Source organism: Lepidochelys kempii, chromosome 16, assembly GCF_965140265.1.
Source record: "Lepidochelys kempii isolate rLepKem1 chromosome 16, rLepKem1.hap2, whole genome shotgun sequence".
Taxonomy (NCBI): Eukaryota; Metazoa; Chordata; order Testudines; family Cheloniidae; genus Lepidochelys; species Lepidochelys kempii.
Genome location: NC_133271.1, coordinates 3,621,353 through 3,639,507, shown reverse-complemented (window position 1 = coordinate 3,639,507; position 18,155 = coordinate 3,621,353). Strand labels below are relative to the sequence as shown.

Sequence of the window (18,155 nt, the reverse complement as noted above, 5' to 3'; positions counted from 1 at the left end):
CAATCGCGTTGGGGTGGTCATGAGGCGCTCGGTGTGGCTCCAGGAGTCAGGCCTGCCACCCAAGGTCCAGAATACACTCCAGGACCTCCCCTTGGAAGGGTCCGGTCTCTTCTCGGACCCGACAGACACGAGGCTACATAACCTCAAGGACTCACGAGCTATGCTAAAGTCGCTGGGTATGCACACCCTGGCTGCCCAGAGGAAGCCCTTTAAGCCGCAGCCTCCCCATCAACGCCAGTACCAGCCTCGCCATAGGCATGAGCCTTACCATAGGCGAGGCAGGGATATCAGGCGACAGCGCAAGAACAATAACAATAATAATGCGCCAGGCTAGAACCAAGGACAACACAAGCCCCAGCCGGGCACTAAGCCAGGCTTTTGAAGGTGCACTCGAGGACAGTGTATCAGACCAGTCACTGGATCCGTCCCTTTGTTTCCCAAACCGCCTGTCCCGTTTATCCCGTTTATCCCATTACGTCAGACTGTTGGGTCTTGCGCACGGTGCGGAATGGATACTCACTGCAGTTCACCTCCCTCCCCCCCTTCCCCATCCCTCTTCAGGGACCCCTCTCATGAACATCTCCTAGAGAACGAAGTCCGCTCGTTGCTAGAGGTGGGGGCGATCTCCAAGGTCATGGTCCGGGTCTTGGGAAAGGAGGAGCCTGTACAGGAAGGATGGGCTCCACCTAGATGAAAATGGAACCAGACTTCTGACACGTAAAATTAAAAATTACGAAGAGAGGGAAGAGCATCTTTGCCAGCAGGCTGGCTAACCTAGTGAGGAGGGCTTTAAACTAGGTTCACCGGGGGAAGGAGACCAAAGCCCTGAGGTAAGTGGGAAAGCGGGATACCGGGAGGAAGCACAGGCAGGAATGTCTGTGAGGGGAGGGCTCCTGCCTCATACTGGCAATGAGGGGCGATCAACAGGTTATCTCAAGTGCTTATATACAAATGCACAAAGCCTTGGAAACAAGCAGGGAGAACTGGAGGTCCTGGTGATGTCAAGGAACTATGACGTGATCGGAATAACAGAGACTTGGTGGGATAACTCATATGACTGGAGTACTGTCATGGATGGTTATAAACTGTTCAGGAAGGACAGGCAGGGCAGAAAAGGTGGGGGAGTAGCACTGTATGTAAGGGAGCAGTATGACTGCTCAGAGCTCCGGTACGAAACTGCAGAAAAACCTGAGTGTCTCTGGATTAAGTTTAGAAGCGTGTGCAACAAGAGTGATGTAGTGGTGGGAGTCTGCTATAGACCACCGGACCAGGGGGATGAGGTGGATGAGGCTTTCTTCCGGCAGCTCACTGAAGCTACTAGATCGCATGCCCTGATTCTCATGGGTGACTTTAATTTTCCTGATATCTGCTGGGAGAGCAATACAGCGGTGCATAGACAATCCAGGAAGTTTTTGGAAAGCGTAGGGGACAATTTCCTGGCGCAAGTGCTAGAGGAGCCAACTAGGGGGGGTGCTTTCCTTGACCTGCTGCTCACAAACCGGGTAGAATTAGTGGGGGAAGCAAAAGTGGATGGGAATCTGGGAGGCAGTGACCATGAGTTGGTTGAGTTCAGGATCCTGACGCAGGGAACAAAGGTAAGCAGCAGGATACGGACCCTGGACTTCAGGAAAGCAGACTTCGACTCCCTCAGGGAACGGATGGCCAGGATTCCCTGGGGGACTAACTTGAAGGGGAAAGGAGTCCAGGAGAGCTGGCTGTATTTCAAGGAATCCCTGTTGAGGTTACAGGGACAAACCATCCCGATGAGTCGAAAGAATAGTAAATATGGCAGGCGACCAACTTGGCTTAATGGTGAAATCCTAGCGGATCTTAAACATAAAAAAGAAGCTTACAAGAAGTGGAAGGTTGGACATATGACCAGGGAAGAGTATAAAAATATTGCTCGGGCATGTAGGAATGTTATCAGGAGGGCCAAATCGCACCTGGAGCTGCAGCTAGCCAGAGATGTCAAGAGTAACAAGAAGGGTTTCTTCAGGTATGTTGGCAACAAGAAGAAAGCCAAGGAATGTGTGGGCCCCTTACTGAATGAGGGAGGCAACCTAGTGACAGAGGATGTGGAAAAAGCTAATGTACTCAATGCTTTTTTTGCCTCTGTTTTCACTAACAAGGTCAGCTCCCAGACTGCTGCGCTGGGCATCACAAAATGCGGAAGAGATGGCCAGCCCTCTGTGGAGATAGAGGCGGTTAGGGACTATTTAGAAAAGCTGGACGTGCACAAGTCCATGGGGCCGGACGAGTTGCATCCGAGAGTGCTGAAGGAATTGGCGGCTGTGATTGCAGAGCCACTGGCCATTATCTTTGAAAACTCGTGGCGAACCGGGGAAGTCCCGGATGACTGGAAAAAGGCTAATGTAGTGCCAATCTTTAAAAAAGGGAAGAAGGAAGATCCTGGGAACTACAGGCCAGTCAGCCTCACCTCAGTCCCTGGAAAAATCATGGAGCAGGTCCTCAAAGAATCAATCCTGAAGCACTTGCATGAGAGGAAAGTGATCAGGAACAGCCAGCATGGATTCACCAAGGGAAGGTCATGCCTGACTAATCTAATCGCCTTTTATGATGAGATTACTGGTTCTGTGGATGAAGGGAAAGCAGTGGATGTATTGTTTCTTGACTTTAGCAAAGCTTTTGACACGGTCTCCCATAGTATTCTTGTCAGCAAGTTAAGGAAGTATGGGCTGGATGAATGCACTATAAGGTGGGTAGAAAGCTGGCTAAATTGTCGGGCTCAACGGGTAGTGATCAATGGCTCCATGTCTAGTTGGCAGCCGGTATCAAGTGGAGTGCCCCAGGGGTCGGTCCTGGGGCCGGTTTTATTCAATATCTTCATAAATGATCTGGAGGATGGTGTGGATTGCACTCTCAGCAAATTTGCGGATGATACTAAACTGGGAGGAGTGGTAGATACGCTGGAGGGGAGGGATAGGATACAGAAGGACCTAGACAAATTGGAGGATTGGGCCAAAAGGAATCTGATGAGGTTCAATAAGGATAAGTGCAGGGTCCTGCACTTAGGACGGAAGAACCCAATGCACAGCTACAGACTAGGGACCGAATGGCTAGGCAGCAGTTCTGCAGAAAAGGACCTAGGGGTGACTGTGGACGAGAAGCTGGATATGAGTCAGCAGTGTGCCCTTGTTGCCAAGAAGGCCAATGGCATTTTGGGATGTATAAGTAGGGGCATAGCGAGCAGATCGAGGGACGTGATCGTTCCCCTCTATTCGACATTGGTGAGGCCTCATCTGGAGTACTGTGTCCAGTTTTGGGCCCCACACTTCAAGAAGGATGTGGATAAATTGGAGAGAGTCCAGCGAAGGGGAACAAAAATGATTAGGGGACTGGAACACATGAGTTATGAGGAGAGGCTGAGGGAGCTGGGATTGTTTAGCCTGCAGAAGAGAAGAATGAGGGGGGATTTGATAGCTGCTTTCAACTACCTGAAAGGGGGTTCCAAAGAGGATGGCTCTAGACTGTTCTCAATGGTAGCAGATGACAGAACGAGGAGTAATGGTCTCAAGTTGCAGTGGGGGAGGTTTAGATTGGATATTAGGAAAAACTTTTTCACTAAGAGGGTGGTGAAACACTGGAATGCGTTACCTAGGGAGGTGGTAGAATCTCCTTCCTTAGAGGTTTTTAAGGTCAGGCTTGACAAAGCCCTGGCTGGGATGATTTAACTGGGAATTGGTCCTGCTTTGAGCAGGGGGTTGGACTAGATGACCTTCTGGGGTCCCTTCCAACCCTGATATTCTATGATTCTATGATTCTATGAAAGTTCATAAAGGGGATATTAAACTAAGGGCTGGGGGAATGGCAATAGGTGAGAAGAAACAAATGGTTTGGACAGAGCCATCCTTTAGGGGAGGATCTCTTAACAGGGATTCTCTATTTCCTAGTAAAGAGGAGAGGATAGAAGTTCATAAAGTACAGGTAGTAGCTGAAGAGAAACTGTCAAATGAAAGAGTCCTATTTAATTATATCAGATGAAGGCAGACAACTAAATATTGACAATATTTATAAGTTCTTGTATACAGATGCAGAAAAGCTAAATTCTCAAATGAGTATACTTAAATGCCTGGTTTTAAATGAGGATATTGATATAATAGGCATTACTGAACTTGGGATGATGATAATCAATGGGACATGGTAATATCACAATACAAAATATATAGGAATGACAGAATAGGTTGTGCTTGTGGTTTTACCCCCACAATCTAGGGCACCCAACCTCTACCCTACTGAGGGCTCGGGGTGTAAGACACCTATTCTTACCCACGGGGCTCAGGAAGAAACCTGGTCAATTTAAGTGCCTGCCCTTTCCCTCAGGGCTCTACAGGTCTACAGAACCTTTTCCTAGTGAAAGTGTCTTACAAAGCTGTGCTCTAAATGTCTATTTGTTACAAACACACACACAACACAAATACCAAGAAAATCTCTAATGCTCACCACTCCCACTATACAGACAAATTTCAGCCAGTGGCCAGTCAGGCTCCACTCATCTGGGGATTCCCAGTGCCCATACACGGCACAGTCGTGTAGTGGGTACGATGTTTTGCAGCTTGTTGTACTGCAGTCCGAGGTTGATTCCTAAGGAACATTTTTCAATTACATTACAGTAAAACTAGCTACTGCCTTCAAATTTACTAAACATATCACATTATCCTACACTCCTGAATAAGAGATTTTAACCAATTACACACTGTTCTCAGTCCTGACCACGTTTTTTTACATTGTATCTTTCACGCCCGAATTGTAACTTAGTTGTGACCTTCTCTATTTGTGCAGATAGTCAGCATAAAAATGATGGTCAGAGCTTATCTTAACATTTGTTGAGCCTCTTTCTGTATCCTTCCTAATTTCACAGCACCTGGGCGTCTCTACTTTACAACCTGGTGGTTGTAACTCTCGTTAGGGACATTCATAGATTCATAGATATTTAGGTCAGAAGGGACCATTATGATCATCTAGTCTGACCTCCTGCACAATGCAGGCCACAGAATTTCACCCACCACTCCTAAAAAAGACCTCACACCTATATCTATGCTATTGAAGTCCTCAAATTGTAGTTTGAAGACCTCAAGGAGCAGAGAATCCTCCAGCAAGTGACCCGTGCCCCATGCTACAGAGGAAGGCGAAAAACCTCCAGGGCCTTCCAATCTGCCCTGGAGGAAAATTCCTTCCCGACCCCAAATATGGCGATCAGCTAAACCCTGAGCATATGGGCAAGATTCATCAGCCAGATACTACAGAAAATTCTTTCCCGGGTAACTTGGATCTTACCCCATCTAAAAACCCATCACAGGCCATTGGGCCTATTTACCATGAATATTTAATTACCAAAACCATGTTATCCCATCATACCATCTCCTCCATAAACTTATCGAGTTTAATCTTAAAGCAAGATAGATCTTTTGCCCCCACTACTTCCCTCGGAAGGCTATTCCAAAACTTCACTCCTCTGATGGTTAGAAACCTTCGTCTAATTTCTAATCTAAATTTCCTAGTGGCCAGTTTATATCCATTCCTGAGGTGGGGGTGCTTTATCAGCAGCAGAACATTCTTTTTTTCAATTTTAATGGTAAACTCCCTGAGTTTCACCCAAGGCTGGTTTAATACAGGGGCGAGAGGGTTATCAGCTCTCAGGTCAACAATGGGTAGTTGGCACTATATGTGAAAGAAAGCGTAGAGTCAAATATAGTAAAAAAAAAAATAAAATTGAATGAATCAAACTGTGCCATAGAATCTCTACTGATTATTCCACACTTGAATAATTTGAATATAGCAGTAGGAATATGCCATTGACCATCTAACCAGGATGGTGATGGTGATTATGAAACGCTCAGGGAGATTAGAGAGGCTATAAAAATAGAGAACTCCATAATTGGGGAGTTCAACTATCCCCATATTTACTAGGTAAATGTCCCCTCAGGACGGGATGCAGAGATAAAGTTTTTAGAAACCATTAATGGCTGGATCAGCTAGTCCTGAAACCCACAAGGGGAGAGGCAAGTCTTGATTTAGTCCTAAATGGCACACAGTATCTGGTCCAAGAGGTGAATGCAGCTGAACCACTTGGTAATTGAGACCATAATGTAATTAAATGTAACGTCCTTGTGAGGGGGCAGATACCAAAGAAGCCCACTACAGTAGCATTTAACTTCAGAAAGGGGAGCTATACCAAATTGAGAGAGCTGGTTACATAGAAATTAAAAGGAACACTCACAAAAGTGAAATACCTGCAAGCTGCATGGAAACTTTTAAAAAACTCCATAATAGAGGATCAAAATACATGTGTATCCCAAAAGGGGGAAAAAACAGTAGGAGGATAAAAAAATACCACCATGGCTAAGGCAGTTAAAAGCAAAAATGGCATCCTTGAAAAATTGGAAGTCAAACCCTACTGAGGAAAATAGAAAAGAGCATAAACTCGGCAAATCAAGTGTAAAAGTATAATTGGGCAGGCCAAAAAAAGAATTAGAGCAACTAGCAAAAGTCATTGAAACGAACACCAATTTTTTGAAGCACAGCAGAAGTAGGAAGCCTGCCAGACAATCAGTGGGCCTGCTGGATGATTGAGGTGCTAAACAAGCACACAAGGAAGCCAAGGCTATTGCAGCATAGCTGAATGAATCATTTGCATCAGTCTTCACTGCAGAGGATGTGAGGGACTTTCCTACACCTGAGCCATTCTTTTTAACTGGCAAATCTGAGGAAAAGTCCCAGATTGAAGTGCTGATAGAGGAGGTTTTGGAACAAATTGGTAATTTAAACATTAATAAGTCACCAGGACTGGATGGTATTGACCTAATAATACTGGAGGGGCTCGGATATGAAAAGTTCAGAACTACTGAACTCGGCCTCTGTACCAGATAACTAGGGGCAGCTAATGAAAACTATTTTTTTTTAAAAATCTGCAGAGGCAATCCTGGTAATTAGTGACCAGTAAGCCTAACTTTAATACCAGGCACATTTTTGAAACTATAGTAAATAATAGAATTATCAGACACAAAGGTGAGCATGATTTGTTGGGGAGGAGTCAACATGTCTTTTGGAAAGGGAAATCATACCTCACCAATCTATTAGCATTCCCTGAGGGGGTCAACAGATGTGTGGACAAGGGTGATCCAGTGGCTATAGTGTACTTGGAATTTCATAGAATCATAGAATATTAGGGTTGGAAGGGACCTCAGGAGGTCATCTAGTCCAACCCCCTGCTCAAAAGCAGGACCAATCCCCAATTAAATCATCCCAGCCAGGGCTTTTCAGACATCCTTTGACAAGGTCCTTCACCAAAGGCTCTTGAGAAAAGTAAGCAGTCATGGGATAGGAGAGAAGGTCCTCTCATGGATCAGTAACTGATTAAAAGACAGGAAACACAGGGTAGGAATAAATGGTCTGTTTTCACATTGGAGGGAGGTAAATCGTGGGGTCCCCCAGGGATCTATACTAGGGCCATTGTTGTTCAATGTATTCATAAATGAAGTAGAAACATGGGGAAATGCGGTGGCAAAATTTGAAGGTGATGCAAAATTACTCCAGATAGTTAAGTCTAAAGCAAACTGAAGAGTTACAAAGGGCACTACAAAATTGGGTGACTGGGCAGCAAAGTACCAGAGGAAATTTAATATTGATAAATGCAAAGTAATGCACGTTGAAAAACATAATCCCAACTATAGATACAAAAGTATGGTGTCTAAATTAGCTATTACCACTCAAGAAAGAAATCTTGAATTCATTGTGGATAGTTCTCTGAAAACATCCACTCAGTGTGCAGTGGCAGTCAAAATACATAACAGAACATTAGGAACTGTTCAGGAAGTGATAAGTAGTAAGCCAGAAAATATCATAATGCCACTATATAAATACATGATATGCCACACCTTAAATACTGTATGCTGTTCTGGTCAGCCCATGTCAAAAAAGATATATTAGAATTGGAAAAGGTGCAGAGAAGGACAACAAAAATGATTAGGGGTATGGAAAAGCGCCCCTATCAGGACTATAAAGTCATGAATGGTGTGGAGAAAGTGCATAAGGAAGTGTTATTAACCCCTTCACATAACGCAAGAACCAGGAGTCACCCGATGAAATTAATAAGCAGCAGATAGGGTGCTAAAGGATCTCAATGGGTTTAGCCCTGGTGGGAAGGGTCGGGTCTGCGCTGCAATAAAGTGACTGAGTGTTTTGCCATAGGAGAGCCGAGAACATTTCTCTGCAGGGAAAGAGCCTGGGGGAATGTGCTGTGAAATTCACTAAAGCTGGTTATGAAATCTCTTCAGTCCCCCTTCTCACCCTGATGGGCTGCAGAACAACATCCACATTTCACTCCGGATGGGCCCAGCCTCCTAGGGGACGGGGAAGGAAAATGGTTGCCGTGGAGCTGGCTCAGGTAGGGATTATCAGGGAGTTGCTGATGGGTTCCCTCTGCACTGACAGGGGCAGTAAACCCATAGCTTCTGGGAAGTTTAGTCTGGAGGTGGGAGGGGGCACGAAATCCACAGGCTGGAGAAAAGCATGGGGACAGGGTGTGACAAACCTGCTGGAATTTGTTTAAATTGGGGCTTAGGTTCTAGGAACAGACCCATGGGGGTTGGGAGAGGAAGCTGCCCAATTTCTGGGACAGGAAACACCCCCTCAGACAGGGCTGGAGAAATTACCAGCCTGCCACTGCTGCAGCCTGAACCTACTGACCAGAGGCTGCAGAGAGGTATGAAGGGGCTTAGGGGAGATGCCCCATCCTCTCACTTCAGCTGATGGCAATGAGGAGGGTTACTTTGGATTCCCCGCAGGGAGCTGTCCCTGGACACTGCTGGGGGCTCCGTGTCCTATATCAGCCTATGAGGAAAGACAGTATCCTCCCGCAGCAGAGAGAGGGGAGGGACAAGGGCTCTCTTTCTCCCTTTACCCTGATGCATACTGGCTGCTCTGAGCAGGGGGAGGATTGGACTCTGCTGACTGTGTGCATCTCAGAGCTTCCATCTGATGGACCCTGCGCCCCTGTGAATCGTGGGGCTGTCAGTGGGCAGTAAGTACTGAGTGTTGGACTCTTGCTCTTACAGGAGCCAGTGACCTTTGAGGAGGTGGCTGTGTATTTCACCAGGGAAGAGTGGGCTCAGCTGGACCCCGCTCAGAGAGACCTATACTGGGATGTCATGCAGGAGAACTGTGAGAATGTGACTTTGCTGGGTAAGGATTTCTGTCCCCTCCGTTATTAGAAGGGGAAATGAAGAGCTGAGGTTCACATCACTCCACAGTGGAACTTCAACTCTTCCCTGTTTCAGCAACACCCCAACATGCCAGTGACACACATACTAGCACTCCCCCTCCCCGCTAGAGAACGCTTTGGGAACAGAGCACAGGAGCAGGATAACACAAAGTCTAAGGTCTTTTCTTTGCTAAGGCAAAACTTGGGTTTAGGTCTAGCATAAAGAACAGAAGTTACCTACGCCTGGCCACTCAAACACTGAGCCTACCTCACACAAACCAGCTCAGACTTGCAAAATGTTACCACCCCTTTACAGGAGATAATGCTGCCGGCTTCTTACTTACAGTGTCACCTGAAAGTGCGAACAGGCGTTCATGTGGCACTTCTGTAGCTGGCGTTGCAAGGTATTTGTGTGCCAGATATGCTAAACATTGGTATGCCCCTTCATGCTTTGGCACCATTGCAGAGGACATGCTTCCAAGCTGATGAGGGGTTCTGCTTAATAATGAGCCCTAATAGATTGGGGGGGAGGGATAGCTCAGTGGTTTGAGCATTGGCCTGCTAAACCCAGGGTTGTGAGTTCAATCCTTGAGGGGGCCATTTAGGGATCTGGGGCAAAAATTGGGGATTGGTCCTGCTTTGAGCAGGGGGTTGGACTAGATGACCTCCTGAGGTCCCTTCCAACCCTGATATTCTATGATTCTATGATACATTGCCACCCTTTGTTGTGAGACTAAGAGCTGGATCTGTGTCTCTCCTTCACCTGGAAGGGATGCACAGTTTTCATTCCCCCAGCTAAATTCCCATATCAGTATCACTATATAGAGTTTTGGACAAAGGAAACCTCGTTGCCAAGAATATTCTCTCAGAAAAATATGTTCTGATGTCCTTTCTATACATTCTCAGTTTACCTAAGAACATCAGAATGCCCTTACTGGGTCAGACCAAGGGTCCATCTAGCCCAGTATCCTGTCTTCTGACAGTGACAAGTTCCCCAGATGGAATGAACAGAACAGATCATCATGTGATCCATCCCGTTGCTCATTCCCAGCTTCCGGCAAACAGAGGCCAGGGACACCATTCCTGCCCATCCTGTCTAATATCCATTGATGGACCTATCCCCCATTAATTTATCTAGTTCTTTTTTGAACCTGTTATGGTCTTGGCCTTCACAACATCCTGTGGGAAGGAGTTCCACAGGTTGACTGTGTGTTGTAAGAAGAAATGCTTCCTTTTATTTGTTTTTAACCTATTAATTTCATTTGGTGACCTCTAGTTCTTGTTTTATGCGAAGTAGTAAACAACACTTCCTGATCTACTGTCTCTACACCAGTCATGATTTTATAGACCTCAATTATATCTCACCTTAGCCATCTCTTTTCCAAGCTGAAAAGTCCCAGATTTATAAATCTCTTCACATACAGATTTATCACGTAGCTAACTGACACAGCTATGCTGGCAAAACTAAAATGAAAATCTGCATTTGGATTTGAGTATTTTAAAATATTTTTCCTTCCAGAAATTTTGGCATCAGGGCAAATCTTCCAAAGGGGACCCCTATAAAATGCAAGAATAAAGCTCAACACAGATTATCTGAAAGCTGTCAATGGTAGGGCTCAAATTCAAATGTAGCTCAGGTTCAGCAATGGCCCCAGCATGTCCGCTAGAGACAAGCAAATACTGTGACAGCTGTTTGCAAGAAACCTTCTGCTGTTAACAGAGCCTTAATCTTCCTACACATGTGCATTTCAGTCTCTTTGATTTATCAGTTTGGCTCCTGCTGATCTGAAATTCCCGATTTTACACTTCACTTTTTCAATACTGCTTCCTCAGAGAGGTATTGGGTGCTCTGTACTAGCTGAGATAAATGCCAAGTGACTGAGATCCTTCGGGGACAATTAGAACCTCACGTTCATCCTAAGTGTGTGCAAAATGTTATGAGAGGGTGGGAATTTTCTAAAATGGTTCTTTTTTGGAGGGAGTCGGGGGAATCTCAGTAACTCCTTGCTGAAATAACACCAAATTTAAACTAAGAACCACACCCTGCATGCCGACAAAGAGTAGCAAATGTCAGGATAATATAAGAGCGCTTTTGCATTTCAGAGTGGTTCGAAGAGTCAACTTTTAAACAGAAAGTAGGGCTCACCATAATTGTGGAAGAGCTGGTGCTCTGCTATAATCATCGTACAACATTCATTATTCCAAAGCAGCTCGACTCCACCGCAGGGGTTTGGAGAAACAGGACTAAAGGTATATATACGGTGACAAAGTTCCTCTACCTTGGTCTTGTGCTTATTGGCGGATTTGCTCGCCTTGGAGCTTCACGGCAGCCCTCAGCTTAGCCGTTTTTCTGAACCCACAGTCCAGGTCGACTCCTCCTGTGTCTGACCAGGAGTTGGGAGGATTTGGGGGGAACCCGGGCCCGCCCTCTACTCCAGGTTCCAGCTCAGGGCCCTGTGGAATGCACCTGTCTAGAGTGCCTCCTGGAACAGCTGTGTGACAGCTACAACTCCCTGAGCTACTTCCCCATGGCCTCCTCCCAACACCTTCTTTATCCTCACCATAGGACCTTTTTCCTGGTGTCTGATAATGCTTGTACACCTCAGTCCTCCAACAGTCCACGTTCTCACTCTGAGCTCCTCGTGCCTCTTGCTCCCTGCTCCTCACATGCACACCACAGTCTGAAGTGAGCTCCTTTTTAAAACCCAGGTGCTCTGATTAGCCTGCCTTAATTGATTCTAGCAGCTTCTTGATTGGCTGCAGGTGTTCTAATCATCCTGTCTTAATTGTCTCGAGAAGGTTCCTGATTGTTCTGAACCTTCCCTGTTATCTTACCCAGGGAAAAGGGACCTACTTAGCCTGGGGCTAATATATCTGCCTTCTATTACTCTCCTATAGCCATCTGGCCCGACCCTGTCACATATCCCCCCCTCTGCTCAACACTATGGGGTTGGGCAACTTGGGACGTCAGGCAGTGTACTTGTCACAAGCCATCTGCATTGCCATGGTGGCTTCCAGCCCAGTGCGGTATGGTGAATTGGAAAGGTTGTAGGAACAGGAAACATCTGGTCACCCTTGCGTTCTTCTCTTTATTTAGCTGCATCCACTGGAGGGGTGCATGGTCGGTCACATGGGTAAATTGTTGTCCCAGAAGGTAATAACATAAGGTTTCCATGGCCCATTTCACAGCTAGGCGCTCTCTTTCAACCACAGCATACTTCTGCTCTCTCGGGAGGAGTTTCCTGCTAAGGTAGAGGACTGGGTGTTCTTTATCTCCGACCATCTGCGATAGGACAGCTCCCAATCCTACTTCAGATGCATCTGTTTGTAAAATGAATTCTTTGTTGAAGTCTGGGGCTGTAAGCACAGGGTTATTGCAGAGGGCTGTCCGTAGATCCATGAATGCTTTCTCTGTGGCATCTGTCCACTTCACGTCTGGACCCCGGGCTTTTATCAGGTCTGTCAGGGGACTCGCTCTGGTAGCAAAATGGGGAATAAATCATCGGTAGTACCCCACCACACCCAGGAATGCCCGGATTTGCTTTTTCTGATTCAGGCGGGGCCAATTTTGGATAGTCTCTAGTTTGTTTAGTTGGGGCTTGACCATGCCCCTTCCTACAATGTAGCCAAGGTATTTAGCCTTGGCTAGCCCTATAGCACACTTGGCTGTGTTGGCTGTGAGGCCAGCTTGTCTTAGCGTGTCCAGAACTGCTTCCACCGTTCCTAAGGTGGGTAGAAAGTTGGCTAGATTGTCGGGCTCAACGGGTAGTGATCAATGGCTCCATGTCTAGTTGGCAGCCGGTGTCAAGTGGAGTGCCCCAGGGGTTGGTCCTGGGGCCGGTTTTGTTCAGTATCTTCATAAATGATCTGGAGGATGGTGTGGATTACACTCTCAGCAAATTTGCGGATGATACTAAACTGGGAGGAGTGGTAGATACACTGGAGGGCAGAGATAGGATACAGAGAGACCGAGACAAATTGGAGGATTGGGCCAAAAGAAATCTGATGAGGTTCAATAAGGATAAGTGCAGGGTCCTGCACTTAGGACGGAAGAACCCAATGCACAGCTACAGACTAGGGACCGAATGGCTAGGCAGCAGTTCTGCGGAAATGGACCTAGGGGTGACAGTGGACGAGAAGCTGGATGTGAGTCAGCAGTGTGCCCTTGTTGCCAAGAAGGCCAATGTCATTTTGGGATGTATAAGTAGGGGTATAGCGAGCAGATCGAGGGACGTGATCGTCCCCCTCTATTCGACATTGGTGAGGCCTCATCTAGAGTACTGTGTCCAGTTTTGGGCAAGAAGGATGTGGATAAATTGGAGAGAGTCCAGCGAAGGGCAACAAAAATGTTTGGGGTCTGGAACACATGACTTCTGAGGAGAGGCTGAGGGAACTGGGATTGTTTAGTCTGCAGAAGAGAAGAATGAGGGGGGATTTGATAGCTGCTTTCAACTACCTGAGAGGTGGTTCCAGAGAGGATGGTTCTAGACTATTCTCAGTGGTAGAAGAGGACAGGAGAAGGAGTAATGGTCTCAAGTTGCAGTGGGGGAGGTTTAGGTTGTATATTAGGAAAAACTTCTTCACTAGGAGGGTGGTGAAACACTGGAATGCGTTACCTAGGGAGATGGTAGAATCTCCTTCCTTAGAAGTTTTTAAGGTCAGGCTTGACAAAGCCCTGGCTGGGATGATTTAATTGGGGATTGGTCCTGCTTTGAGCAGGGGGTTGGACTAGGTGACCTCCTAAGGTCCCTTCCAACCCTGATATTCTATGATTCTAAGTGGGTTTCCCAGTCGGGGGTGTGAATAATCACATCATCCAGGTATGCAGCTGCATAACTGGTATGGGGCCGTAGGAGCTTGTCCATAAGATGGTGGAAGGTGGCAGGTGCCCCATGCAGTCCAAAAGGAAGAACAGTATATTGAAACAGACCCTCTGGTGTAGAGAATGCCGTCTTTTCTTTCGCACCTTTGGCAAGGGGAATCTGCCAGTATCCCTTTGTTAAATCAAGGGTGGTCAAAAATCAGGCATTGCCCAGGCGGTCAACTAACTCATTGATACGGGGTATGGGGTATGCATCGAATTTGGATATCTCATTCAGCCGGCGACAGTCATTACAAAACCTAGTGGTGCCATTGGGTTTGGGCACCAACACAATTGGGCTTGACCACTGTCTGTGGGACTCTTCGATGACTCCCAGCTCCAACATCCTTTTTACGTCTGCCTTGATCTCCTCCCTTTTTGCTGCTGGGACCTGATAGGGCCTTAAAGTTACCTTTGCCCCAGGGTCTGTGATAATGTGGTGATATGCTTTGGTGGTCCGGCCTGGTTTGGTTGAAAACACGTCCTGGTATCGGTTGACCATCTCAGTTACCTCCGTCTTCTGGTTTGGTGTCAGATCAGTGGATATCCTGATCTGCTCCTGCATATTATTTCCCTGGATCGGGGTCTCTTGGGCCACTACACACGCCTCTCGTTGGTGCCAAGGCTTTAAGAGGTTAATGTGATAAATTTGTTCTTGTTTCTGGCATTCCGGCTGCCGCACCTTGTAGGTTACTTCCCCCACAGGTTCAACCACCTCATAGGGCCCCTGCCATTGGGCCAAAAGCTTGCTTTCTGCTGTGGGTACCAAAACCATCATCCAATCCCCTGGTTGGAATTATCGGACTTTTGCCTGGCAATTGAAATGGGTTCACTGGGCCTCCTGCGCCTTTTCCAAATGTTCCCGTACAATAGGGGTGACCCGGGCTACCGTTCTCGCATCTGCAACACATGGTCAATTATATTTCTCCCCTCATTGGGTTTCTCTTCCCAGATTTCTTTTGCAATATCTAGTATGCCACGGTGTTAGCCGACGGCCAAGGATGTTTGGTGAGGTGCCAGCTATGCCCGTTTATACTATCCGTGACTTTAACCGCTAGGACGCACTGTCCCTTCGCGGCGGGCAGCCCGGGCTAGGCTGACGGATGCCCCAAGGTCCTAACCACCCGTGACTTTAACTGCTAGAGCTCAGAGCTCCTTTGCAGCGGGCAGCCAGGATTGACTGACAGGTGCCCCAAGAGTTTGCCCCGTGGAGGCGGCACAACTCAACGCTAGGCTCTTAGTACTCTCACCTAATGGCCAGGCTTTAGAGCCAAAACGGCTGAGGTTCTTTAATTGTGTTGGCTGCTTTACAGTAAACCAGAGAAAACAAGTCAGGCTTATGCATAAATGGTTACCAAAATTTATTAAGCTACATTCTAATCATGTGGTTACAAAATTGCTAGTGCCTACTTATTTAAATGTAGAGATGTTACACACACAAACAAGTTACAAAACTGAAGCCACAATCCCAAAGAAAGAAAACAAAGTATAGAGCTCTATTTCAAAATATGTGTACACTAAAGGTAGGAGATCAGGTGTGGGTGCTTCTTACCCTCCTTGCATCTCTCGATTCCAGCGGTGCCAAGCCAGGATCGGTCACTCAATTCCGCGGAAAGACGAATAAGGGACAAGGCGTAGGGACCCTCTTAGCTGCAGAAGCCTTGGGAGGCTGTCACTTATCTGACCAGCAGATAGATAGTGAAAAGCACTCAAAAATCATGGTGCTGTAGGTCCCCTACTTATACCTCTGTACTCCTTTATTCTCTTTCTCCTTTCTTATGCCAAATTGAGGCTGGTCTGTCTGGGCGATGCCAGCTTTCGCAAGAGTAGTTTACACTTGCAAAGGAGAGAAACAATAAGTTTCGACTACTGGACATTTCTTTTATCAGGGTAAATATTTTCCCACCTAGGATGTTGGTGTGTGTGCATCACGCTATTTAGTAGGGGCTAAGAGCCATGTCTGTCACAGGGCCTCTGCCTGCTGTGAGCTTAATCGTTGTATCTGTTCCCAGAGGCACATTGTAGCAGCACACCTGTGCTTTCACAGCTTCAAAGGCTGTGCTGGAATATATGTTAAGTGCCCTGTTCCTGCTTCCTCCTGTGTTTCCAGCAATGCTGGTCTGAGAGCGGGGGGGCTGGCTGTCTGGCTACATTCCACCCCCTGATGCACCACACTACATCCCAGATTGCAAGGTGGCGGTGATGCCAGCACCTCTTGCCCTCCTTGGGGAAATCTAGAAATACCCAACAACCAAATTAGAGGATGAGGGTTCGCGGAATTGGGTAGGATCCCTTTTTAGCTCTAGGTATCTGATTTGTGTGGAGGAAAGAGCAGTTTGAATCAAACGCTTCATAATACGTAAAGTTACACAAAAAACAATTACAATAATTAAAATGGTTAAAACAGTATTCACAACCGAATGTAAAAACGGGGAGAGGGAGAATCCCAAGTGTTGAGCTAACCATTGCATTCATGAGGTTTGTCCATTCTCAGCCACTGCATGTAGTGGTACCAATTCAATTCCCAGTCCATTGGTTGAATCTAGCAAGGTGCACATCCAGCAATTTGTAGCACCAGCAGCTGAGGCGATGGTTTGGATTGCTCCCCGAAGAGGATGTTCTGGTATTGCCAAGGTGACTGGAGCCAACAGAAGGATCATGAGGGCTTGCAGCAACATATCTCTGGTGGGTCGTGTTCTAGCTAAAAAACTTATTTTAAAACCAAAAGCAAAAATTACACCTGCTATTATAAGTAATGGCAAATATATCAACAGTCCATAGTAGTCTCTAGTGATCAAACAGGTCGGCTGCATGGTCCATTTTGCTGACAGGTTAGCTGGCAGGTTGCTCGGAACCATGGGACCATTCCTGCAATAAATCACATGGTCAGCCAGTCTTGGATGCGATCCAAGCCTCTGTAATGGTTATTAGCCTTTTATCAGCATTTAAGGCACTCCATACACCTTTCTCTTTATAGGCGTGCAAAACGCAGGTAAAGGTTCCCAGGGCTGGGTGTTTAATCACAACAGTATCTCCGGGAGCATACTTGGAACTGTGCAGTGGTGTTCTGGCAGGGGAGATAGCTTTCCCTGTAGGGAAGAATCCCCTGCTGATTGGACTTCCTGTAGGAGTCTGTCTGTTGTTTAATCTCTGCACCACTTCGTCCAGTCTGTCTCCCCATGTGCCATCAGTAGGCTTCAAGTGATTCTTTAGCAACCCATTCCAGCGCTCGACCATGCCATTAGATTGAGGTCGATATGGAAGGTGGAAGGTCCATTGGACTCCATGGTTAAGGGTCCATTCCCTTACAAGTTTATTCTTAAAATGCGAACCATTATCTGATTGGATTTCTTGAGGCATTGGGACAATTGCTGTTAAGCGGTTTAGTCCCATAACTGTGGACAACCCTGTTGCCAATCGGGTTGGATATGCAAAACCAATCCCTGAAACAATTTCTACCCCAGTCAAGATGTATTTCCACCTCTGCCTTGTAGTGGGCAGTGGTCCGACATAGTCGACCTGCCAGGTTGCCCATAGTGTTTTTCCATCTCTTAGCCTGGCAAACCTTTGTCCTTCTGCTATATGTTTTCTAGTCTCAGCACAAATAGTGTAGGCTTGCACCAGGTCTCTAGCCTGTCTGTGGGTGATAGGCCACCCCCTGATATGTGCTTGCTGCACTAACTCATCACTTCCTGTGTGTCCTAAATTATCATGTAACCATGAATATAAGCGTTCCCATTCTACTTGTGTGGTAAAGAGCTGGGCAGCTGCATCGGCTAAATCGTTTAACTGTGCAGCTGGGGTATTATTCCTCTGATGAGCTGAGACATGTCCTATAGACAGGGGTTGTTGCAGGCCATGCTGATATAACCACTTCCAGTATTCCAGTCCCCAGACTGGTTTACCTCCTATTTCCCAGTGGTTATTTTTCCAGTTAGTGATCCACTGAGTGGCACCTGCCCATACTGCATAGGAGTCCGTATATACTGCGGTGGCTCCTGCTTCACAGGCCAGTTTAATTGCAGCCAATTCTGCAAGTTGTGCTGACCCATCAATTTCAGCAGTTAGGGGTGC

The 18,155-nt window shown here is 46.7% G+C and overlaps 1 protein-coding gene across 18 annotated transcripts in view; it reads left to right on the top strand.

Annotated features, from left to right (window-relative positions):
- The window catches only part of LOC140899366 (uncharacterized), a 66,951-nt gene that overhangs the window by 11,103 nt on the left and 37,693 nt on the right, over positions 1 to 18,155 (top strand). For 14 of the 18 annotated variants that reach the window (XM_073314785.1, XM_073314789.1, XM_073314787.1 and 11 more), the window contains 3 exons: positions 8,295 to 8,404; positions 9,075 to 9,201; positions 11,324 to 11,470. The exons of 1 other annotated variant lie outside the window; for it this stretch is intronic. In XM_073314785.1, coding sequence (XP_073170886.1) covers positions 8,295 to 8,404; positions 9,075 to 9,201; positions 11,324 to 11,470 — 384 coding nt within the window. The remainder of the gene's footprint in view (positions 1 to 8,294; positions 8,405 to 9,074; positions 9,202 to 11,323; positions 11,471 to 18,155) is intronic. 3 more of the 18 variants (XM_073314794.1, XM_073314800.1, XM_073314795.1) reach the window with 1 other exon arrangement.